The 25,472-nt window shown below is 47.8% G+C and overlaps 1 protein-coding gene across 16 annotated transcripts in view; it reads left to right on the top strand.

Annotated features, from left to right (window-relative positions):
- The window catches only part of adgrb2 (adhesion G protein-coupled receptor B2), a 164,212-nt gene that overhangs the window by 27,242 nt on the left and 111,498 nt on the right, over positions 1 to 25,472 (top strand). For all 16 annotated transcript variants that reach the window (XR_011190951.1, XM_069195381.1, XM_069195382.1 and 13 more), the window contains exon 2: positions 13,058 to 13,820. Coding sequence is in view for 15 of the 16 variants with exons in the window: in XM_069195381.1 (XP_069051482.1) it covers positions 13,073 to 13,820 (748 nt within the window). In the remaining variant the exon portion in view is untranslated. The remainder of the gene's footprint in view (positions 1 to 13,057; positions 13,821 to 25,472) is intronic.

The raw sequence follows: 25,472 nt of genomic DNA, 5'->3' as shown, positions 1-25,472 counted from the left end.
AAAACAAGCGAGGTCAGCTGTTCAGAGCAGATAAGGTGCTGACTGGGTAGGTGAGATATAGCACAAGGTCAAGCACCAGAGCAGAGCTGGATCAACTGCATTTTACCTGAATCTGAATTCCATCAGCCTTGTCAGCAGAGGCCTGTCTGCAGTACTCAGAGAAGAGCACTCCGTGGTTTCTCTCTTTACCAGCTTATTGCAAATTTGTATTTTCCAATATTTAATGTAGATTAATTGCACTTTTAATATTGTTGTTTGAGAGCCTTGGGCTATCTCAGACTGAAGACAGCGAATACAGCCTCATTGCCTTACATTTTCTCTGCTGTAGGCTGCAATCGCATTCCTTTCCCTCTATTTCAGTACAGCGTTGTGAGGTTTTCAGGAGCAAGCGGGAGATTATCTTTCTCTGGTTTCATGGCTGAAGCTCAATTAGGCTGGTTTGCAGTCATATTAAGGTAAGCCGAGCTAGCTGCAAAAACATTTTGAGTGCAACTTACGTGGTGTTCTGTATTAAATATTCCAAACTAGAAGGAGAAGGGCTGTTCGTCATTAAATGCAAAGGGCCTGTTTACCAGTGTAATCTTTTTCCTTGAAGTCAGAGCCCAAGGGTCAGCAGGCTGGCCTTGTTCCATTTCCTCCCGGACTCTCCTTCCTGTGTCTGGAGGAGCCCTGTGTCCTAACCTCCCCACCTTGCGGCTGACCCCTGTGTCCTGGCGGCGGTCTCTGGCTCCTGCCGTGTCTGGATGTGCAAGTTAAATAGAGAAATAGCGGCGCGCCGTCCTGAAACATGCATGCCGTGAAAAGGTAGAGTGAGCTTTATGAGCCCAGCTCCCAATGGCTTTATCTGAGGTCTAGTTAGACTTTATGGATCCGACTGAGCCATAAATTCAGGGCAGGCTCAAGCGCCGCTCTGGCACAAGAACGATGTGCTCTTCCCTGGGCGCACGAGGCAGGAAGGAGCTTTGTGTGCCGGAACGGATTCATGTCCATTCCTGTTGCATGCATTTGCTTTCCATTGTTTACTGGACACCCTGGACATTCAGAAGCCGTTGTGCTACAGTAACAGAGGGGCTGCTGGCGCAAGGACATTGGGACAGCTCCCATATTTCACTCTGACCAGCCGACCGGGGCGACGTGGTGCGGCCCAGTGTGGGACCAGTCTGCCGCTAGCAGGCGTGACCCAGAGGGTGCAAGCGGAAAACCACAACAGGAGGCACGACTTTACCCAATGAGTGGTGGGAGTGTGGATCAAACTGCCCGGCCGTGTCTTTGAAGCCGATACTCTAGATTCTTTCCATCAAAAACTGAGTGGAAATAATTGTTTCTGGGCCAATTAGCTGTTAATTAGCAAATAGACTAGAGGGGGTGAACTCATTTGCAGCCCCTCTTGTACTTCTAATAGCAGACTCGAAAGGAACAGCGGCCTTCATGACATTCCAGCCCTCATCTGCTGGGGGTGCTCTTCTTGGCAGACACCACTGGTCTTAGTGCAGCGAAGCAGGAAGCTGCAGTTCAACCAGGAATCACTGTTCAAAGGCAGCATTAGAAAAGTTACAAGAAGGTTAAATGATGTAACGGGACACACCTGAACCCTGGGACTGTATCTACTAATGCAGTTAATGGGTTAAACGTGTGAAGAGCAGAAGTCGCATGAATATTTTGTGCCTTCCTTACAACAGTTAAATTGTTTTCCGTTACTGGTTTCAGTGTTCTTTAACACTGCTTGTAATTTGACAGGTTTGGGAATAAGGTATTGTTTTACACATCGACTGCTGTTGCTATGGAGTTGTTAACCGTGCCCGTCCTCGTGGCGATGCTGTTCCAGTTCGGCGCTATCGGCGGCCATGAGCTCTGTGTTATGATCTCTGTTTGAGGCCGGGGAGCAGGCGGGGTCTGGGGGCTGCGGCCTGTGCAGGGTCAGCAGCGGCACCTCAGATTGCAGCCGCCAGTAAGCGCTGCCAGTGCCACCAGCTCGTGAAGGTGCAGGGAGAAAGAGAGCAAGTGGTGTGAGCGTGTCAGCGTGTCAGCGTGTGTGCGTGTGCGTGTGCGTGTGTGCGTGTGCGTGTGCGTGTGCGTGTGCGTGTGCGTGTGAGCGTGCGTGTGCGTGTGCATGTGCATGTGCATGTGCATGCGTGTGTGTTCATGTGTGTACAGGTGAGTACAGTTGTATGTGTGCGCACACAGGAATGTTTCACTTCTGCGAGACAATTCAACCCGTTACATAAATATTCCTGCATTCCTCATCCCTCCCCGATAATATCCCCCCCATTAATCCAATGAACCGCTTTCTGTGGATCATTTACCGCTATCTCCTGGTTTTCTCGTGACATGGTATCACATTTTCTTTTCTCGCTACCGGTCAGTATGTGAATGCAAAGAGACGCAGCGAACCAGAAAAACAGAAAAGGCAACTAGCCAGAAATTCGGCACGGCTGAAAATTTTGGCCACTGCTCACTGTAGCTGCCAAAACAGTCTTTTTCCGTGTTTTGATCTTTAAATCTGGATGGGTTTTTGGAAATGTAAAGGCTTGTCACAGGGTTTTCACTTCACAAAACCAGAGAACAAGCTAGCAGGACTCCCATAAGTCTAGAGCACCGACAGCAGACTGACAGACAGAGGGACAGAATCGCCGTCTTTAGGACAACACACTTCACAAGGGAAACTGGAAGCTTAAAAACCAACCGTTAACAAGGAAAGAAGGGGTAATTTGGCTTTTATTTTTCTGTAGCTGGGGTGAAGGGGTTGACTGTGTTGCTTGTAACATTGCAGCAAAGGGAAGGGCTGCAAATAACAGTGAAAGGCACAAATCTAACAGGCATTGTTAGAAGCTCTTCAAAAAGCTGTCAGTCCGAGGCTCAGCACTTGGCAACGAATCGGACGCCCCAGGAGGATAGGAACTTCATTGTTAGAAACTGTCGGTACAGAGTCAAGGAGTCTGAGAAGTTGTCAAAACACGTTACACCGTAACTGCTGTTAAACTTAATGGTTTTGTCCCCTTTCCTGAGGCCACTTATCAGCCAGATTCTTCAGCCTTTTTCCATTCGAGTTAACTACACCTGGGTGCTTGCAAATCCTCTTGCTGTTTTAAAGTAATGATTGGATTAATATATCGCTTTTCATCCCAGAGGATCACAATACACTCCACATCACCTCACTACCACTGAGGCGCAGCCACACTGCACAGCAGATCTGGGGGGAGAAACTGCTGCACCAGGGGGAGCTTCAGGGAATCCAACCTGCTCCCCTACAAACATTGCCACATCTTTAATCACTAAGTAGTCAGTGCCTCAGTTTACCATCTGAAGCATGGCTCCACCTACAGCACATTGGACTGGAAATAGTGGGCCACAGGGAGGAGTGCCACCTACTGGTCCACCTGTTACAGCTGCCTGTCACGTAGTGTCCTGTTAGAAATCTCACCTGTGATTTCAGATCAAGCAATGAAGGGTGTCTTATGGAAAAACCTGGAAGAACCTTACAGAGCCCTGACTGGCAGGCTGGGTATTTACCACACTTTCTCGAAACTCGCAGTCTTCCTTTCCCAGTGACACAAAATATATTGGTTCTCTCTCCCATGTACCCCCTGCTTTAGATGCCTTACTGTACTTGTTGAGCAGTGACAGACATAGACAAACACTTTATCTGGAGCACATTATTGTGTGTAGCAGTTGATGAGTAAAATATGCTCTTGATTGTCCATTATTTCTCTTCCAAATCTTCCACTAGGAAATGGTAGCTAAGGTTCAGCTCACTTCTTGTAGTCAAGATGCTGGTGCCTGCAGCAGTGTGTGCAGTGTGCATTGTCATTGTCAATGTTTGGTCCTCAGGGTGTGAGCAGGTAGAGAAGGTCACAAGGTCTCCAGACCACATCTCTGGCACTGTCAGGATTCAGGTGGCTGCGTTGGTTTATTACGTCCAACATAACGTCAGGTTGGGTGCCCTCATAGTCTTCTCTGTTTCAGACTAAAAGGGTTTACTGTAGTTCTTTCAGGCTGTCCGTGCAGGGCATTCCTTTCCATTGGAGGATGCGCCTGGTCACTCTTCTCTGGAATGACACCAATATCCTTTTGGTATGATGGTGACCAAAATTCAATATATTGAATATTAAAAATGAAATGAGAGAACATTTTTTCATTATAGCATATGAAATAATAGATCTTGTTTTCGGTGCCACACTCAACTATATATCCTGAGACTGTTTCCCTTTTTTCTTGGTTCTGCACTTTGTAAGATGAAAAGGTGTCTGCATTAACACCCACATCTTTCTACTAAGCAGCCACTTCCTGCTTTGTATTTCCAGTTTTATGTCTGTAGCAAGCTGGTGGGATACCCTGCACTATGACTCAGGGCAGGAGCTTTGTCATAGTGTCTGAGCTTTGTCATTTGTCTCCATGCACTGTGTAGGCTTCGCAATATGTTGCAGAGACCCCTGCTGGCTGGGATGTCTTACAGCATGGCCGTCAGTGCATGAGGACCCTGCTGACTGACCTTAAAAAAAGCAAAGCAGGAGGTAAAGAAACTAATTCCCAGTTTGGGTAGGAAAGAAATCTTCACACAGATTTGATGCTTTCTTATTAGTTATTATTTTAGCAATAAATTCTTTGTGCTGCTGCACTCCTGCTTTTAACTTCCTCTTGAGAAGAAAAAATGAAAAGATAAGTTTTGCGGTTGGAGATTTAAAGCTAAGTAAATGAAATCAAATATAAAAAAACTTAAATGAGATGAATGACTAGAGCTGCCCAGCGTAGATGCAGAGATGGAATAAGGATGCTATCGATTTGATGTCTTGTCTTGCTCAGAGCAGATCAAACAGAAAGACCTGCACAGTCAGCTCCGCACATTTCAGCTGAAGCAACTCAACTTTTAAGACTTTGGATTGCTCCAGAAAAAAGAGAAAGAGTGAAGAAACATTCTGGCAGCACATCAAAGAGCTGCTTTAGGAGAGACGGAGTGCAAGATAGAAGGAGGGGAGGCCATTTCTAATGCTTAAGCCTTGTGTCTACTAAAAACAATACGGCACAGCATTGGTGAAGGTGAACTTTTCAAAAACCCATCCAGGCATTGTGTGTGCTGTGGATAGCTCATGCAGTGAGAGTCTGTACACTCCTCTGGCTGGAGTGGGCATGCAGGGCGCAAAAAACGCTAGTGCTGGTCTGCCTGTTTAATTAAAGCACATCTGAACAAGTGCCTTTGTGAGAACCGAACCCTTAATAATGGCATTGGTGGGTAACTGTTTGTGATTAAAGGGACGTCTAGAGGAAAAGCACGGTTGTAGAGAAGGTATGATTTGGAGTTTGCTCTTTTCAGTAAAACATAAAGACGTTGCTTGCCTTCATACAAGTACTTTTAAATGGCATTCATTTTCCTGTTGCAAGTTGTTTAAAATTTACACAGTGCCCCTTTCCTAGAATAAGGGGGTTCCTTCCCCAGAAGCTCAGCGTGGCTCATCGTCAGCGGCCCCCAGCTGAGTGAGGGACAGAGGACAGCTTGTATTTCCAATCAAAGGGCTCCAGAAATGGGCTGCTGGCATGTAAACTGCTTTTGGCCTCTGTAAAGGCTAATGATGGTCCTGCTAAGAGCTTTTTTTATTATTATTTTTAAAGATAACGCTAACCAATTTGGAAAGGGGCTATAAGTTGTTTGCTGATAAAATCCCTGGCTGGATGATGGAGGTGAGCGTGCAGTTAGAGGAGAGGGTAGGGAGCAAGCTTGTGACGTCAAGGGAATCTGCAGCTACAGCATTTAACGAAAAGATCCATTTAAGCTTTATTGCATTTCATTTCTCTCAGAACCAGGGATAAATTCTGCAATCTATGTCTGCACTCTAATTTTGCCCTAATGTTAGCCAGTAATTGGTTTCTCTGAGCTGATTCATCTCACCCACTCCTCGCTGAGCTCTGTGCCCGTGAGGAGATGGAGCTGAGGGGAAGGAAAGAATGAGTGCAGGTGAAGTCTGAAGACAATGGGCGATAAACTCAGAGGACGCAGTGGGTCAATACTCGCTGCTAAAATAAAATTCCTGGAGAACTCAGAATATACCTGTATCCATAACAGTGCATTTAAGAGGGATCCTCCAAATTCCCCCTCCCTCACCCCTGGATAAGATTCCTCTCCGTGCCAGTTTTACTGCTGTAGTCCTGGACCCTTGCACACATGCTGCTGGGGATGCCGTAGCAAGGAGCTGTGTCCCTGTGTGAACTGCAAATATACAAGCAGCAGTTAATTCTACACCAAAAAATACAAACTCACAGTTCATAGTTTAGATTTAATCATTTTACACAACAGTAAAGCTCACTCACAAAATCAGACTTTCAAAATGCAGTCTTTTGTTTCATTGACAGGACAGAACACTCTTTGCATACCTCTGAGGGGGCCTCGCCCAAGCTAAAATACATCCCCGGCTGTGACAAGCCCAGGGGAAAATCCTGTTTCCTGCACCACATTCCTCCCTTCCTAACCCAGCACCCTTGTGATTCCCAGGGGCATCAAAGAAGGCTTGTTTAACAGGATGACCCTCAACTGGAACCTGTTTGCCAGACTCAACAATCATCTCAGTACCGCCAGCTACCGGCCTTGTCCTCCGTTCTCTAGTCCCCCGTCTAGGCTCATGTCCACGACAGGCATTTCATGGTGTCACACACTGCTGCTTCTCTTGCAAAACTCTATCTAGTCCCCTCTGGCCTGGTCCCCCACAGGGCATCAGACCTGTGTGGCTATTTCACACAGGAAGTGTCCGGCCATTTACATCAGTGAAGAGGGAAGATTGTCCACCACTGAGGCACTATTCCCCACGTCACTCTCCCTGCCACGATTGCTCACACCTTGCTGGATCGAAAGGCTCTGGTGCTGGAGAGACAACACACAGGAGACCAGATTTATCCTTGGACTTGGTACAACCCCCTCCTCCAGAACTCAGAGGTTGACGAATCGCCGTCCTTCTGTCCTTTCATCTTCCCCTCCTGTCTCCTCTTTCCCCCTCACGACTACGCACCCCTGAAATATTTCACTCCGTTTCATTCCGAGCGAGGAATTAACCTCTTGCTCCTTTACACACCGCAGATAGGTATATATAAACGTTCGAGAATGATGAGGAATAATTTATATATGTACATGTATCCATTCAACCAATAAAGAATATTAAAGGAGCTTTAGCATAGGGGTGGTTAATTCCAAGTAAGTCGATAAATCATATTGAATTACTGGTGCGTAAAGATTTTAATGTTCCCCGAAGGTGGAATTAAGTTTGCACGGAGATGGATTAGCACGGCAGATATTCCGCGGCGCAGGATGCATATTTTAAATTATCCCTGACTAATTTCCATTAAATTAAGATGATACCCATCCTCTGTTTCCAGCGCTGAGCAAGGTCAGCGCCGTATGCAAGTCGCCCTGCCACGTTTTTGGTTTGTCTGCGAATCGAGGTGTTGTGGGGAGTACGCGAGGAAGGCTGGGTCCTCATGGCATCCAGGAAGGGTGACCACAAAGCGTGCTGGTTTTGGACAGCCTGGTCTGCGTCGTGCCCTTGTCATTCCTCGAAAGAAACACGCGGCACTGTCATGCGAGGCGTGGACCTCAGAAAATACCCCCCACACAATGACGATCTTGGTGCCAACTTTAGTTTTTAAACTGCTCATGGGTGCTTTATGATGAGAATCTCACTTTAGGAATGTTTAGTAGAACCTGTTCTGAGAAAAAAAGATAGCATGGCCTCTGTAGGATCATACGTGGTTGTATTGCCTCTGTAGTAACAGGAAGTACTGCCGTTACTCATTTTGCAACACTGTGAAATAAATACTGAACTGTCACAGATCCAGCAGGGTTCCAGACAGTTTTCTCTTTAATCCGTAGGAGTGCGAACATTTCCTAGATATGCAGATCTGTGTTTTTTCAGCGCCGCCCCTTTCACAGGGGCAAGATTGAATCCGGTTCCTGCACACTAGCTACCACGTGCTCTCTAATGCTTTCCAAATGCACCTTTCTTAAATTCGCAATTTAAAAACGCCAGGTCTCCATGGTTATATTTATTAACATTGAATTGTTTGTCTGCCCTGAGCTGGAAATACAACTGAATAAAATGGTATCAATTCTTTTTTTTGGTTTTGTGCATAATTAATCAAGATTTATTTTGTTATCACATGACTCTACAAGTTGCAGAGTTTCCCGATTTCTTTGGCAGCTTTCTTACCATTTGTTTTTTGCCGCTGCTCTGTTAGAGAGAGCCGAAGCAAGGCTGCATGTACAGTAATGGGTCGTAATTGTTCTTAATAGTCCCTCACAGAAGTGATTGTTCCATCATGAAATGGGCCATTCGAGAAGCCCAACAGGTGCTCTTTGAGCAGTGGAGGAAGAGAGCTAATTCTGTGCTGTGGGTGTGGTTATGGTGGGGAGGCTGAGGATGGGCTCTTCATTTAAATAAATTGACTGTAGGCAAAGAAAGGGCTTCGCAGGCAGCGAATAAAATGTGTGCATTAAAACACCCACGGTAGGCCTACCTAAGCTGAGCCCCGTTGCTGAAAGCCAGGGAAAAAACAGGAAGACAAACAAGCAGGTCGCTGCGATTAGTATTCAAGCTCCGCTACAGGGGGAAGACGGCCTTTTCTGCAGGTCCATTAGCATTTCCTTCAGAAAGGTCTTCCCACTCTTTCAACATCGCTGGCGGAGAGCAGACCTCTCCTGACATTTCCAGCCTTCCCAGTGCAGCGGAGGCTCGTGGGCCGCGCTGCTCATACCTGCGGTGTGAGTGGGAGGCACAGGCTGCAGAGGGGCAGCGAGAGGGCGGCGTCAGTGCTGTGGGCTGGAGCCGGGGCGGGGGTCGGGGAGGGGTCATGCACAGATGAAGCCTGGATTCACATGAGCAACAGAAGAGGGAGAACAGAAAGATTCCCAGTGCTGGGCTGGTGTGTCTGTCTATTCCCTCCGTCGTCGCTCGCTGCGTTTAGACTGCAGCTCTGGAAGAACGTCTGCAGCGACTGTGGCAGAGCCTCCAGACTCCCACTGGCCTTGTCGTAATTTCCTGAAATGAAAAGGAGGTGCTGAATGGCAGATGAAGACATGGGTGGGTAGGTGAGTGAGCAAGGAAGTAATATTGCCCCAGTGCTTTTATTGCTATATAAGGAAAGGAAACAAGTAAAAATAAATCCTGAAACAACAGTAAAGGAAGTGCTGGCATGAGTGTGGTTCTGATGTCTGTGTGTTTCCTCGCTAGCGCTCGTCTGTTCTTGCAGAGGTGCCGCTGAGTCCCGGCACACAGCAGCTCGGTCCCCTGGCACTTCCTCGCTGAGCCGCCCGCTCCAACCACAATCTCAACTCAGCCTTTAAGAAAATTGCTGTAAAATGAGCTACACATCAATAAAACAAGAGCGAATCTCAGCATCGCATCTGTCAAAGCGCAATCACTCATGTTTTGTTTGTACTCCACAGCTGTAATGCACACAACAATTGAGGCCACTGTTGTTTATTCCTCTGCTGTAACGATCCGGGCTGAAAGTGTCTGGTGAAGAAGGGCTGCAGTGAAGTAAGATGAAACAGTTTGTTAATCACACAATATGAGCAAGGCTAAGAGGAAGCCTGGGACTGTGAAGATTCACACAGAGGACGCGGGACTGAGCCAGCAAGTAACTTTTCCTCAAGAAGAAAAACTGTTGACACTTGAAACAGTCGCCTTTAGGAGAACTGCCCACCTGGTTCCCATCCAGGCTATCTTGGGACGCCTTTCCTGAGGCAGATCTGGACAAAAAGCCACCGGGGACTGGTAACAGGATAACAGGATCAGTAGCACGATTAAGGATCTGGCTGTACTGAAGCACGGTGATGGAGAGCAGCAGAGGGGCTATACTGTATGTGGACCGCAGTGCCTGGCAAGAGATCCTTCACTACGAAGCCCTGCAGTTACACAACCCAGTCACTTCCAGGACTGATGAGGACTGGGTGTATTTGTCCAGAAGATCTGTCTGACAGTTTGGGTGAACTGGCTCAGGGTTGTGATTCTCTGTTCTCAGTTCAGCAGCGACCTTGTCCCCAACTGTGCACAAATCGCTCTTTTGCCCTGTGTGGCTCCAGGGATTAACCCAGTTAAATGCAATTGTTCTGTCTCAACGGATAATTAGCCTAGAGCCGTAATTAATAAACACACGATGAAAGAAGTGCAGTAAGTCTAATAACCCACGCAGAAAAGCAGACAGAAATATGTCTAATTGCAGAAATGGGTGCGTGCGACCCTGGAGCATATGCAAATTAGGCTTGTGAAGTTTGGAATAGCTGGACACAGGCAATTAGGCAGTCAGACACATAAACCCCATCAATTCTCAGAGCTCACAGCTGCGTTTCTGAGTGATAGATGGGCATCGGTCTTGTCAGAAACAAGTATTCGAAGGCCAGCCTGTTTAACCCAGGAGAAAGTGAATAGACATTGCCATTATTATTTGCTGGGGGAATGTTATTCAGCCTGTCATACATGTTTAATTGTATTCTTGAGAAATTGCTCATTGTAGATGGAGTCTTCTGTGTGTTTAATTACATGGGCTTGTTGCAGAGTAGCCCGCTGGTATCTGTCAGGGGGAGGCTGGTCCAGACCACTAGTGCCTCAAACTAAATCTTCCTGTAAAATCAGCCAGTCAGTCAGTTTCATGCCTGTCCTCTTCACTTTGAGCAAAATCTCAATCAGCTTTAGAAAAACACATAACCATTGCAAGCAAGCAGTACAATAGATATAGAATGTTTCAATTAAGCAAAAATAAATACGATTTGCGTGACCGGGTCTGGCCGCTGGGACCCCAGGTGCAGCAGCAGTCCAGAGACTCCCTGGCGCACAGCGAGAGACCCGTGTCTCCAGCCTCCGAGAAAGAGAGTCTTCGCTTGTTTGAATCTTCAGCCCACTTCCCCACAGCACACCTCGAGGTCACGCTGGGTACACACCTGAGGCTGGAGAGGCGATAAAAACGGTCAACTTGAGAAGAGAGCGGAGGGGCAGTAGGGTGACTTTACTCTCATACTGAAGCAACTGTATCCCAGCGTCAGACCTCCTCGTTTATTTTTCTGTGCAGGACCGAAATAACATTTAACAAGCTAAGAGGGGCCGCGTGCTTGCTGTGAATGAGTTGACGAGAAGTCACGTGTCACTTCAAGACGTCCTGGCTGCTGCGTCCTTGGATGCTTTTAATAAACCGCCCAGTTCAATCAGCTGAAACAAGGAGGCGGAGAGGCCTAATATTAATTCCTTCAATAAGCAGGACCTTTGCAGACGAGTGTATTTCGTCTCCCATGCTCATTCTGGAAGATGACTCAAAATCGCAATTCCTATACAGGATGCTGCACGCACTTCTATTTTAATGTGGTTCTCCCAAGCAAACGGTGACTGAATTGCACTCTGAAATTGAAAAGGCGGAATTCAGCTGCACAAAGTGGTGTAGGTTTTGAAGTTGCTTATTGTAATACCTGTGAAAACAAACCATAGAGATATTAGGAAAATGTTGTTTTTTTAATTACTACTCATTTTATTTTCTTTTTTAAGATGAACAGTGCCGTTTCAGAGGTTGATTACATTAAAGTGAAGGAGGGTGAAGGATATGTTTGAAGTTACCTTGCGGCGGTCGTGTAAAGATCTGTGGACATCAATTGGATCTGATCTTTTAAAAATTTAGCTTTCAGACAACGAGAAAAGGGCCAGGGTTTTTGTACTCTCTCTTTTTCACATTGCTGTGGTTGTGCTTAATTAGGGCACCATTTGGGAAAACAGAAAAGCAGTGGAGCTGTGGAGGAAAGAGGCAGTTGGCCGCTTTTAAAATTGTATCTGTGCTGTAGCAGTGTTGAGTGTGCAGAGCTCCTCCCAGCCCACTGCTGGGGAGGCCATGGGTGTCCAGTCCTCGTTCTGGAGCGCTGGTGTCTCTCCGGACTTTCATTCCCGTTCAGATCTTAATGAGCTCAACCAGCAGGATCCTGACTTAACTATACAATTTGAACAGCTTGTCCCAGCTCTTAAGATGCTTCTGCTAAAAGAGACTACTTAAAGAGACCTACCTGTAGCACAGGTCCGCTTGGACTGGGCCCCCTGCACAGACACACCAGCCCTCCTGGGCTGGACAGCCCAGGCGTAGATGCTGGCCATCCTGTGAGTGCTGCTTGTTCGCAGTCAGATCTCCCAGCCTGCAGTGTGTTTGAAGAGTAGAGCTCTGTTGAGTCTGGACTGACTGTCGGGAGGTCTGTGGTGTCAGTAGGGTCAGGAGCACAGGCAGGACAGTGGGTTTTATATAACCAAAAATAACTGCTCCCTTTTCCCTAGCTTCCAGAAGAGAGATTGCTGGAATTAAAGATTTCCTTATTCCTCAGCCTTAAGCACTCATCCTTTAATCTTCCAAATCCTAAAATGTATATGTTCATTCTCTTTGCACCTCTATACAGTACCAAGCACGCATACTTTAAAAAATCATGTTTATTCAGCAAGGCAGGATCACTGTGCAAGGAAGTCCATTGGCTGAGCTGGTGCTGCTCTCAGTGCTAATGTGTGATTTGAAATTTGGTTTACACATTTAACTGAATATTTTTTATGAAAGTTATATATCATAATTTGATTATTCCATATAGGAATAAAGCAGGTGAAATAGGTTTTATCTGTAATAATGATTTTAAGACCATGAAAATGGTTACAAGAAAGAGGAGAGCATCCGGTCCATTATAGCCCTCTGGTAAGCGACCAAGTATTAATTTGTCAATGAAATGGAGTGCCAACTTAGCCTTGTTTGTGCCAACGTGTCCATTATGACTGATCTCACATCTTTATTCGGCTGTGTCTGACTTCACTGCTTCTATTAATGGGAAATGTTTTGCTCTGCTGAATGAAAGGTCCCGCCGAGCTGCCTGAGGTGTTAACCCCGATGTCTTGGCTTCGCTTCGCTTCGCTCTGGCCTCTGCAGTTCGATTGGCGAGGCAGTCTGTCCCCCCGCCCCTGGTGTCACCTGGACGGGCCCTGCACTCGGGGGACCCCCGGGAGAGCGGCCCGAGAAACTGGAGGATCTCGTGGCACTGCCCGCCTCATGCTTTCCTCTCCCCTTTCCTCCGCAGGACAAATGACATAGGATGAACACTGCTCGTCACCTCTTTCTGTCTGTGCTGTCGTCTCTTCTTGCGCTGGCTGCGGGCTCGGAGCTGCTGGGTCAGAGCACCGCGTGCTCGTCGCTGGTGGCCGGGGTGCTGTACGGCTCCTTCTCGGTCAAGGACCTCTTCCCGCGGCTGGCGGCGGGCTGCTCCTGGACGCTGGAGAACCCCGACCCCACCAAGTACTCGCTCTACCTGAAGTTCAACCGCCAGGAGCTGGCCTGCCGCCGCTTCTCCCCCATGGTGCTGCCACTGGATCATTACCTCTCCAACCAGACCTGCACGCAGCTGGACGACATCGCCTACGAGGGGGTGGAGCTGTGCCAGGCGCGCGGGCCCTTCGCCTTCCTGCAGTTCGACAAGAACTTCGTGCAGCTGTGCCTGACGGCCGAGCCGCGGGCCGCGCAGCCCCCGCCACGGGAGGCGCTGGACTTCCACCTGGTGGAGGTGCTGCTCATCAACAATGAGAACTCCAGCCACTTCACCTGCGGGGTGCTGTGCCGCTGGTTCGAGGAGTGCCTGCGCTCCAGCGGCACCAGCGAGCGCTGCGGGGTCACCCAGACGGGCTGCATCTGCCCGGACGCCGCCCCGCCGCCGCCCCTGCGGCCCGCCACGCCGCAGAACGACACCGTCTCCAACGTCATCCTGTCTCCGCCCAGCAGCGACTGCTGCGTCACCCAGCTGCATTCCAAGAATGCCATCGCCGTCGCTCCCAGAGACGTCCGGCAAGGTAAGCCCGGGCAGACGAGCTCCGGGGCTGCTGTGCATCAGTGCAGGAGCCTGTGTTCTCAAAAACGGAGCGAGGCTGTTTTTCCGGAGGAGCTGAGAAATTAAGTGACTGTGACTGGTCACTTCATTGCATTGTCTTTGCGTGTGCAGGGAGTTTCACAGCTGTGTCTTGGATTTAAACTCTGTAGCGGTACCGGTGTGCTGAAGACATTGCAGCCCTGCTTGCAGAGTGTAGACAGGTATTTTTAGCAGCGAGAATCAGCTATTTACAATGCCAAGAAGGAGGAGAACCGTCTCTCGGTTCACACTGTTTACCCACTTTTCATCAGCCCTTCCCTGCTGTTCAGCTGATTTCCAGGTTATCTGAAAGCTTAAGAGTCTAAAACAACTAATAACCATGTTAGCAAACCTTTAAGAACCCAGCGTGATGCCCGTGTATCACTGGTGCTCGGAAAGCTTTCTAATTTGTCGGCTCAAATCTATGTGAAATATCCAGTCAAGACGTGTGATTTACTCCGAAAATACCCCCAATTAACTCAAGGTAGGTGATCAATCCAGGAATCTTCCCAAGTGCTGTGACACCGTGCTACAGCCACGTGAAGCTTTTTAAAATCATCCCGAACTTCTGCAGCTCCAGTGTGCATGCTGACTTCACCATCAGGTTTTCACACGGGTGTGGCTTTGGACCTGCTTGTGGGCACTAATCTCACACCAGGGTCGAGCAAGCTGAAAACAGGCTTCGCTCCTGCTAGAGGGAGAGCTCTCATTGCGGCAGGGTCACCCTCTGCACAGCTGAGCTGGAAGCCCTTGATTAGATTAATAGATAGACAGATGGATAGGAGGAGAGGCAGCTTTTATTTTTCTTGCAGCTGAGGTGTGAAAATTGTTCTATCAGATTAGATTTGTTCTTTGTGCTTGTCATTTTTCAGACTGCGTGGAGGAGCGCTATCTTCATGGCTTTTTATGTGTGATCTGAGGCTGGTAGGTGTCCATGAAAATCTTTGAAATTCAATTAGTGCAGAGTTTTCTGTGGAATCAAGAAGAGAACTGAATGCAGCAAAAATGAATCCAATTGGTGTTTTTCTGTGCTGCAAAGCTTTGGGAAGCCTTTGCTCGCTGGGAGGAAACATTGGAAGAATTATAAACAAGAGTAGGCCATTCGTCCTAACTAGCCCATTTTGGAGTCAGGAGCTCACCGATTCCCAAATCTCAGCTGTCAATTTTTGGAAAGAAGCTAGGGCATCGTCTTTAAAAACATCTAATCTGCACAGTCCCCTCTAATCCCCTGGAGTAATGACATACCACCATCAGTTTTAAATGGTGCTGTGTTCTACTTGTCCTCTGGTCTGTGTCTCACTCTGTCCGTGAGAGAAAGGACTGAACTCACAACTTTGACAGATTCCCAAACCAACATGCTCCCTGCTGTACTGCTGATTACTGGGGTATCGTGGTGGAGTCTGAAGACATGCTACTGTAGCTGTTCTGAGAATCGCCATGTGTGTGAATGAGGGTGTTCAGTTGTTTGATCCAGCTTTGAGACACTTCTACAGAAAATGTGCTTTCAGTTTTGTGTGAGATCTCTGGATGCAGCATGATTTCCACCACTTGTTTTTTTATTATTTGTATTTAACAAAGTGAGAGTGGAACTGTTCGTCTTTCTCGGTGAGGGCAGGTGGATCTTCCTGTCGTTCAGATAGCCAGGGGTGTTTGCTTTTTACTTCTCTTCCTGGAGATCCTGTGTGGTTGGTGGACTGGAGTCTGGATGAGATCCTTGCCGAGGGCCGAAATTTCGGAGTGCTTGAAAGCCCAGAGCAGGGTCACGTGGGTGAGAGCCAGCTATTGGATATGCTTCAGCCTGGGCGATGTGTCCCAGCTGGGTTAAGCACTCGTAACCCTTTAAAAGGCTGACTTCATTGATGATCACTGGCCTTGTCCCCTGTGCCATCGAGACTGGTTTAGTCAGATTCTCTTATCAACAGCCTACAGCCATGTTAGCCTTCATTTGAATTAATCTATATTACATGTGTTCTTGCTGTTCTCATTGAAATGAAAGAAACAAATACGCACAAATGGTATTAAGCTTGTATTAAATTGTATTTTTTTTTACTCAGGTGCTTGATTCGATCGAGTGCTTTTCAGGTTTTTTCATGTTTTCGGTTCAGCTTCATGATGCTTGACGCACAGCTGGATGGGAATGCGTCACCGATCGGGAAAGATCCCAGTCGAGGGCTGTGTTTTCACACCGCCGTCCCGCAGGGAGTTTTGTTATTTATTGGAAAAGGGTGGTTCCCTCCCTCGGACAACTCCCCTCCATCACCTGTCAAGGAGAAGATGGAGCAGAAAGGTTAAGACAGGTGGCTGGAATCCAGAGGGTGACGGTGGAGATTAATTCCACTCATCGGCTATGCAGATGCAAACCAGCCTTCTTGGGCTGGTTTAATGGCCGGGCACCGAGATGAATTGTTGCAGTTAACCCTTGGGGACCTCGTTTTTTAATGAACACGGCTGGATTTATACAGGTCCAGCCAGACCGAATTGATTAGGCCTGATTGAAGCCCGCTCTTTGTGCAAGAAATCAAGTCTGCAGGTCAGCGGCCTCTTCACTGCGCTAAATATTAGCTTGAGTTCAGGCTGCCACGCGGCGCCTGCGATCCGGCAGGAATTCTTTTGCATGGTGGAATGACGCAAACATCTGTTCTTTACTTCCCACCACAATGAAAATACTCCACAAGGGGTCTGATCCTGTTCCGATGCTTCTATGACACCGAGCACCCCCTGACTGCTGAGACCCTGAGACGAGGTGTTTTTTAAGCCTCCCTATTCTTTCTCTTCATTGCTTCTGCTTTGAGCCTCCCTCTGGACTCGTTCCTTGTGGCTCCCAGGTGATGGACCGTGGCACGATAAGCCCTGGGCCGTGGGAACTGGCGCTGTGTGTATTTAACGCGCAGACCCAGCTAATTTCCAAGAGCTCTGTTTTCACAGGACTACTCTCTTTAATTCATTTCATCCACCATTAATTCACTTGATGTGCTTCCCATGTGCCGGGGCTTCAGCCCCTGGAGGATCGCTGGGGGTCCTGGCTGCAGCCCCCCAGCTCTGTCTGTAGGCCTGGTGCATTCACTTACGCCAAGTCGGGGGTTCCTGGGCCTGGAGGCGTGCAGGTACGCTGTCTCTACAGCCATGTACTATGGTGTGCACATGCACGCAGACTGTCATGAACTCCTGCACAGGCCGACACTGGTTTGCAATAGTTCACTGCTGTAGGTGTGATCAACGTGCTATCAGCCGACTGCCAGGAGTGCCGCGGGCTCATCCAGTGGTTAAGTGGTTAAGGACTCGTGACGCAGATGCTGTCGGCAAGTTGCTTAGTGGGTTCTATGGGAATTGTAGTTCTCAAGCCAACACAGTGTCTGCGAGTGATCAAAGCTACTGGCTGGCTCGGATAAGTATTAAGTCAAGGTTTCAAAAGCAGCTGCCAGGTTACAATTATTACCTTTGGAAAAATAATTTCCGCATTCCCTTTTGAAGTCATACTTGGACTGTGAAAGCTGGAAAAGAGAAACCGTCCTTCCACGCGCGGAAAGAGCTGGTGTGCCGGGGGTTTGCAGGTGGAGATCGTCTCCTCCTCGTGTCACGACCACCGCTGTCCAGATCGAGCCCTGTCCTGGCTCCTCGGGACGCCACCACGTCTGCCGCAATGTCCTCAGATCGGCGCGCGGGGAACGCGCCGTGTGTGTCAGTGCCACAGGCTGGCCGATTTCACAGACGATCTGGTGTGACTCTGCTCTGCGGAGGGCTATGGTGCGCTGGCTCAGCAGGGGAGGCAGGTGACAGGGTGTTTTGGAGGTTTTCTTCCTTATGGCTTGTTGGGCCTGTTTTTTTTCTGCTCTTCGCTCTTTTCCAGTCCTGCCTCGAGGAACAACAGAGGTCCCGAGCCCCCCAAGGGAGCTCCAAGCGCACGTAACCAAGCAGAGAATTATTGTTTTATTACCTCTATTGATTCAACCCTGCGAGGCGCGAGAGATGAAAGCAATCTCCCCCAAGAGCTTGGCCATGTTGCAGCCCATTGTGTATTTTTCTCATGTTTCATTCGCTTGCTTGCAATGACAGTATAGTTTCGTATACTGTTTCCGATGTCCTGGTCCACTGCAGCACCTGTCCTGTGAAGGAAGACAGTGCGCACAGGAGTGGACTGGATGGACGAACACTGAGTCCCCCAGGAGCTCCTGCTTCCTTCCTTGTGTTGGGATGTATTGATGGGAGGAAGATGCACAGTGGTCTGTTCTCTCTTGTGCTTCGCCAGCTGCAGTGCTCTTGTACAAACTGCACTGAGGGAGCAAAACAGTAAAAAATATAATAGGATAACTTCATGACTACCCAGTCCTTGGTGTTGGCTTCTATAAGAGCCAACAGTTGTCAAAACCCAAAAGAAATGGACAGTGCCCTGCAACTGTAGTCTGATCGACTTCCCCGTAGTTAGCATTTGTTCCACTGCATAAAACAGACCTAAAATCAAACCAGCCACAAACACTTGAAAGCTCTTTTTCTTTGAAGTTTTTTAAGCAGGGCAGAGTTACTGTATCTGTCCTTGATATTTCCACTCCTCCCGCCCGCCACGTTTTCTTTGGTGTTGCAGATTTTAATATCATTCTTTGACTGTGAGCTAGCTTGTCGGGGGATGGCCGCCTGCCGTATGTGCAGAAAGTGTCGAGGGATCTTGTTGAGCGGAAAGCCGGTGTGGACCTCTGCGTGCTGCTGTACGGAGAGGAAAGCGCCTCGTGCAAAAAGCCTCTGTTTTTATTAATTCCTTTCATTCTGGTCCTGGCAGCTGGACTAGTTTTTACCTACTACAGTGGATGTGAGCACTCCCTCAGCAACGGTGTAAAACAGATAAAACGCCTGCACTAATTTGTTAATTACTCCTATTTCTAACTTATGTCCGTTTTTATTGCTGTTGTACATCCGTGACATACTCGTATCAACGGAGCCCTCTGCCCTCTCACTGCTGTCACCCCCTGTTCCTGCCCCTGTGGTAACAGTGCATGCCTCTTCTGCCTGACCTTGCGTTTCAGTCCCTGTGTGCTGCCCATGGCTGAGCTAGTGCATCAGGAGGAGTTTGTGTCTGCTCTGTTTTGTGCTGGGTGTTTTTTTTTTCTTTGGTGTCATTGAAGGGCTCAGTTTGGAAAACATCCACCAACCAATCAAACAAAATTCTCTTGCTGGCGAAATGCTGGTGTGACCCAGCTCTGGGTTGCTTTCTGCAGGAGGGCATCAGCTTGGCCACCAGACAGGCAGGATGGCTAGTGTCCCTTGATACCAGTTACAGAAGCCTTGCTGAGACTCACGAGCCCCTCCCTTCAGAGCCTGTCTGTAACCAGTGTTTTGTTTTATTAATTAATATACTGAAGCGAATAAATGCTGAGAAATCAACGTGCAGCATTTGAGGCCATTATCCTTCCCTTACATTCACACCAGAAGAGATTGCAAGGAACACAAAGGAAGAGTGTGGGTGTCTTTGTTTGCCCAGCGGGGGACTTTTTTCTGCCCTCCTGGAACCCCTTGATCACTGAGCCGCTGGTATTTGGCAGCAAATGGGCGACTCAAAGCTGTGATTTGATCCATTTGCTGCTTAGCTTTGCAAAAGCCCGGAGACCAATTAGGTGCAGAGGGAGGTGTTGTGGTTCTCCTGGTAGGTGGGACACCTGGGAGTTCAAGTACCAGCTGTGGGGTCTCCTGCCTGTGTAGTTACATGCCCAGAACTTGAGAGCCAAGGAATGACAACAGGAGCCTTCCTCCTTTCTCTTGGAGGAGAAACCCCAGACTCCCTGTAGCCAATCACCCTGCAAGATGGAGGGGAACAAGGACACATAGTCGACACCCGAGGGGACATGCAGACTCCACACAGACAGGCACAGAGGGCATAAATTGGGGCTGTGAGACAGCAGTGCTAAGGGCCCTGAAGCCATGCTTTCCCAGTGCCTGATATTACTGCCTTCTAAACCTGCTTGTTTCGCTGGGCTTTACACCTTGAAGTAAAGTGCCCCAAACTGGTGTAATTAACAAACGAATTAACTTCTCTGTACAGGGATTGATGACAATAGCAAAAGGCAGAAGAGAAGAAGGACAGGAGCCAAAAGCCATCCAGTGAGTCAGTCTGTTCAGTGTGTACTGGGGGACAGTTGTTACAACACACACACACTCCCAGATCCAGAACAACGTGTGTGATTTACAGTCCATTTCACAGTTCAGGGCGCTCTTAGATAAACAGTTCGTAAATTTAAGCAGTTGGTGGCCGTTTTGCTATGAAATGGGGTCTGGTGCATAAAGAAGACAAGTTTAGAGGCGTTCACCCTGGGATGGATATAAATCACAGCTAGAGACCCACACGGTACTAACTGCCCAGGGTCTGAGCAAGACAAATGGTTGGCTGTAGCAGCAGTAGAAGGGTTGACTTCTTCTTACTAATTTATTTTTCTGCATGCACACGGCAGTGTAGAGCTTTCAGAGATTCTCTCTTGTTTTGCACTGTTTCCATCTGCATGCAGAAACACAACTCTGTTGAGCCAGATGATGAGGAACCACTGCCTGTGGGTCAGCTGGGCAGCTCCTCCGCTGTTTGCTTCAGTTGTTGGGCTCAGTTCGCGGTGAATGAATTGATTGTTGACAATGCCGGAGACTGTTGCACCGCAGTGTCCAGTATGTGAAGGGTCTGAGGTGCAGGTCTTCTGTGGAACAGTGTCGTGAGAAGATGTCCAGCACAACGATGAGAAGGAGCACGTTTGGGGATCAGTTCACTAACTAAATCGGTAGTTTCCAAGCTAGTGTTTGCCTGCAAAAATCTCATTTTGTTCAAAAATCTTTCTTCTTGTTGTTATATAAAAACTTGCATAGTAGGAGTAGTGGGACTGCTGAGATCGACGGAGATCGGCAAGATGCGCTGGAAAGACACTGATGTTGTGTCTGGAAGACGTCCTGGGCCAGCCTTGAGATTATTTTCCTGTTGTCGAGCGTGTTTACGCAGTAGCCTGGCCTGTGGAGCCAGCCTTGCACCTGGCGATGTGCACTGTGATTGCTACCGAACAAGAGAAACAATAATCAATCCTCATTTACAGTCCTAGCTGACACGCTGCAGCCCTCAGCCTGCACTCTCTCAATTACACGCTCTCTGATTTTACACATCCACCCTTTTGATGTAAAAAAAATATGAAATGGCTGCAATCAACGGGTTTGAATACGCAATGAAATGGAAGCAGGAGCACATTTGTGCATTGTTTTCATATAAATAGCTTGCATCTTTTTGTCGTCTCTAAGCAGCACAGAGCAATGATATGAGTAAAAAAGTTAATTTTGCTCAGCTGAGGTAGGTAATTTTCACCAGCTTTTCTAGAACAGCTCGTAGTCCCAGTGTTCTCTTGAAATTTTTATATCACATGTGACTTTTTTCATGTACGTCTTTAATGCTACTCCTTCTCTCCACTGACTTTTCTTTGAGTGCAGGCTCTGTTCTTTGGCAACAGGCATTGGAGGATCCCATATGCAGTACGATCCAGTCTCACTTCAAATGAAGAACACAAAGAGCTTTTCTGGTGATCTATAGCCTCTTTATGCAGATGCAAAACAAGGCAATTCTGTAAAGACTCTACTCTTTCGAGGAAACCTGGCTCTAAGGCCTCTGACATTTTGCCATTAGTACTATTAGCACCTGAAGTAAATTATGCACAAACAGTATTGTGGAAATTGCAGAGCTCTGCTCTGTTTGATCTGGGGGAACATTAACTGACGGGGAATTTAAAACCAGGCTTCTTGTTCTCATCAGTATCCAAGCTGATCGGGGGAATGCTTGTCTGCCAAGGAGGGAGAGAGGGGAGCTGAGAAAAGAAGCGAGAGTCTCACAAAGGGAGTCGAGATGAAGAAAGTGCTGGTGCTTTTGATTGCTCCTGGCAACCTGGATTAGTATTCACCCAGCGTCGCTTTTCCTCGCTGTCCCTTCCATACCCTGCTAAGTGCTGAGAGGGTTTATGAGGCGCTTTCATTTTCGCAAGCCTCGGCCTTCCCAGGGTTCCACTGCGGAGGCTTTGATCTCTCAAGGCAAGGAGGCTGTAAGAGCTGGGGCAGCCCCGTCCACCCCGCCCTTCCCGGTCAGCCCCGGTCAGGCCTGGCCTGGGTTGTGTCCAGGCGCTAGAAACAGCTGGACAGCTGTGGCTCCCTGCTTCGAGTTGTGCACTGGCGTCTCTCCGGGGGTGTGCCACAGGTGGGGTTCAGTTTTACTGGTACGAAGGGCATCAGCCTTGGCAGGAAGATTAACGACCTGACAGAACCTGACTAAACCCTCAATTCCACACTCTAATCACTTCCTATTCCTGAAACAAATGTCCAAACTGTAAAGTTACGGCACCACTTCTTAATGAACAGCAATGTTCCATTTCATTTCTAGGATGAGACAAGGAATATGTGACGACGCACTCGGAGGAGCTGCCTTAACATTTACATTTTTATTCAATTCATCCAGAGTTAATGAAGATTTCAAGCAGACAATTGCAGTTTCAAAGCTGTTGCAAACCTCTAGGCTATTGATCGGTTCTTCTGGCGAAACGGGTCTGGGCATTGCAGAGAGATTCTCGTGTTTCTCCTTGCCTTTTAATAAATCCTAAAAGAGCCCACAGCTGCATTTCGAAACACAGCAAACAGAGGGCAAGGAAGGAAAGGGGAGCAAATGAACATCTGAGAGTGAGAGGAGCTTTTCTGCTTGAACATTGAAAGGTAGGCAGCTGGGATTGGATTACAGTGCCTGTTGCAAGGGGATTACTTCGAAAACTGCTTCAGAGCAGCACGTTTCCTCTGTGGAAACTACAGAGATTTCTTTGTGCCAGGAGAACATTACGTGATTTTTCTCCGTCCTTTGCCTGACATTCTCATTCCAGTGTGCATCCATGAAAAATTTGATAAAATAATAACGCTCTCTCCCTGCAGTGTATTCAGTGGGCTGGGTGAAGTACTGTATATTGCAGAATGCAGCCCTGGAACTTTTTTTCTGGCCACGTGCCTGGCTCTCAAAGTGTTGGGATTATAGCCCCACGGTCGGCAGGCATCGTTATTTCTACAGCTGGGCTACTGGGCCTCAGGGTGGCTTATCCCGAATTTGGAGCTGAACAAGGAATGTAGCGACTGATAGGCTAGGTCAACGCCCCACGACACGGCCCTTGGTTTCTGACCCTGCAGAGGGACAGAGAGAGTTTCCTGCCCACTCACGCTCTGTGTGCTGGAAAGAGAAGCCCCCTGGCTGAGGAGCAGGCTGCTGGACTCACTGGGGACCAGGTCCCCAAGGCCTCCACCACGCTGTCGGCCTGGAGTGAACACCTTCCCCGTGTGTTCACAGACGGTGGGGGTATACAGATCACATCTGTCTGCCTTGTGCTGTAAATTCAGATCGTTATTGTCATCAACAACAGTAAAAACATTTTAATTCCCTGGAGCACTACTGCTGTGCACTTGTCCTAAGCCATGTACATGATTTTAACAAATTTTAAAACAACAACATAAAAGGGATGAACGTTCAGCACAATAAATGTTAATCCCACTCTGAGAAAATATCTTATTCCACAGTGCCTGTGCGTAGGAGTTTTCCTTTCAAAGCGACAAACTCATTATTTTCAAGGCTAAGCAAATATAAAAGTACAGTGTTTCTGGAATTAAAGCAGATTAAAGGTTTATTCTGAATTGGATATGGTATCTCATGGTCCATTATAAGAAAACAGGACCTGGTGAATAGGACAACATTACATTTTGATTAATCGATTTCAACGCTGAATGCTTGCGTGTTTTCTTGGACTTTGTTCCTTTAAAAATTTTCTTCCACCATGAATGGCATCTACGCGTCAAGCCTGCCAATCTACCTGATGCAGACCCTGCATCGTATACCAGGCACATTTTTCAGAATGTAGTCATTTTTTAATTCAGCCGTCAGTCTGAAGTCTCAGCAGGTCAGGCAGCGTCCTTCACCGCAGTCACATCTGTTGGACTCGCACTCAGGTCGTGCAGTTTTAGCAGCTCGTTTATGTTCATTTATTCTGACATTAAGTGGATTTTTCCCAATCTGTTTGCTACCCAGAGCACTCCCTGATTGACAGTGCTATTTATCATAATACCGAGCAGGTTTTCAAAGTCAAGAAAGGCCTTCCTGACCGTGGAGAGGATCCGAGCTCTACTGCAGACAAGCCCCTGCACCGCTAACGAGCGATTTTCCAGTGTGCATGGGTTTTCGATTGTTGAGCCTTTCTTTCTCTGATTGAATGAATTTGCTCTCTCTTCCTCACTTTACCCCTCAGGTTCAAGTACCAAAAGAAGCACGCAGGCCTATTGGAAACCTGTTTAATTGCAATCTGAAGAGGGGGGATGAGTCATTTTTCCAGGCTGGGTCCTGTAGAAGGCAGGTGAACATGGCTCAAAGGAGTGTCGTGTTACACAGGTTCTGACTGTCTTACTTCAGCTGTGGTAACGCCTAGTTTGAACTGCAGCTATCATTGTACACGTTCAATTACATACCGTCGAAAACAGCTGAAGTGTGTTGTGTTTCGAAGGAATAATGCTCTGTTGTAATTCTTGCTGTTGTTTCTGCATTTGGCTTATTTGATATTGGTTCAGTAAGCTTGGTGATCCATGTAGCTTGGAAAATATATAGAGCGCCAAGTTTTGCTTCTGGGAAGGGTTCTGTTGTTTTTGGGCTGATGCGCGGGACAGAAGAGCAATTCGAAGCCAGAGACTTGAGGACCCACCCCAGTATATAATTAGGGAACAGAGGGGAAGGGGAACAGCCGATACTACACTGATCAAGAAACACCAAGTGGGTGTCGATCCCTGTTTCTTCAGAAGGCCGAGACACAATGGTGGGAGCTGTTTTTTCACCGTGGGAGGTGTTGAGAGGAAGTGCATTTCCTACAAGGCTCAGGAAGGAGTTCAATGAGGGTCTCATGGAGAGTTAAGACCCCTCTCTACTCTGAGTCAGAATGTGTTTGATCACTCACCGTTAGGAGGCGCCCCAAGGATATTTTGGAAAGTTTGGAAAAGTTCAATCTGGCAGCAAAGAAGTCTTCAGCACTTTCCCATGAGATGTTTTAAAGAAGTGAACCATCCCTCCTCTATTCTATCTACGCCTGTATTTATAAATATCCTGTTCTTGTTGGTACTGGCCTTCTCTCTGCACTGTATGTACTGTATGTGTACATCAGTGACAGAGCAGAATCATGAGCTGGGGTTCAAGTCTTTGAGTGGTGGGAGAAATTCCACCCCAGACCAGATTTGAACCCAGCACCCTGGAGCTGGAAGTGGCAGTTCTTAGATGACAAACCACTGTGACAGCTTGTACAAAAGTACTTTGACACTTAATAGACCCTTCAGCCTCCCAGGCATGTGTCCTCATAATCTAGCTTTGTTACTCTTGACATGAAAATTGGCTTTGAAGTGTGCTGGACGGGACAGCCTGCCCATCTGGGTGTCCTCTGCTGATCTGAGGGCTGAGTCTGAGCCTGAACGAGGTTTTTGAGACTGGACAAGACCGCGGCCGCTGTGAAGAACTGAATTTATAGAAAAGGCAACAAACCGGGCTGTAGTTTGCTTGCTTCTGTATCTCACTGAGGGCTGCGGCTGAAAGAGATTG

This window comes from Lepisosteus oculatus, chromosome 11, assembly GCF_040954835.1.
Source record: "Lepisosteus oculatus isolate fLepOcu1 chromosome 11, fLepOcu1.hap2, whole genome shotgun sequence".
NCBI classification, from domain to species: Eukaryota; Metazoa; Chordata; class Actinopteri; order Semionotiformes; family Lepisosteidae; genus Lepisosteus; species Lepisosteus oculatus.
This window is presented reverse-complemented; position numbering and strand designations above follow the sequence as displayed.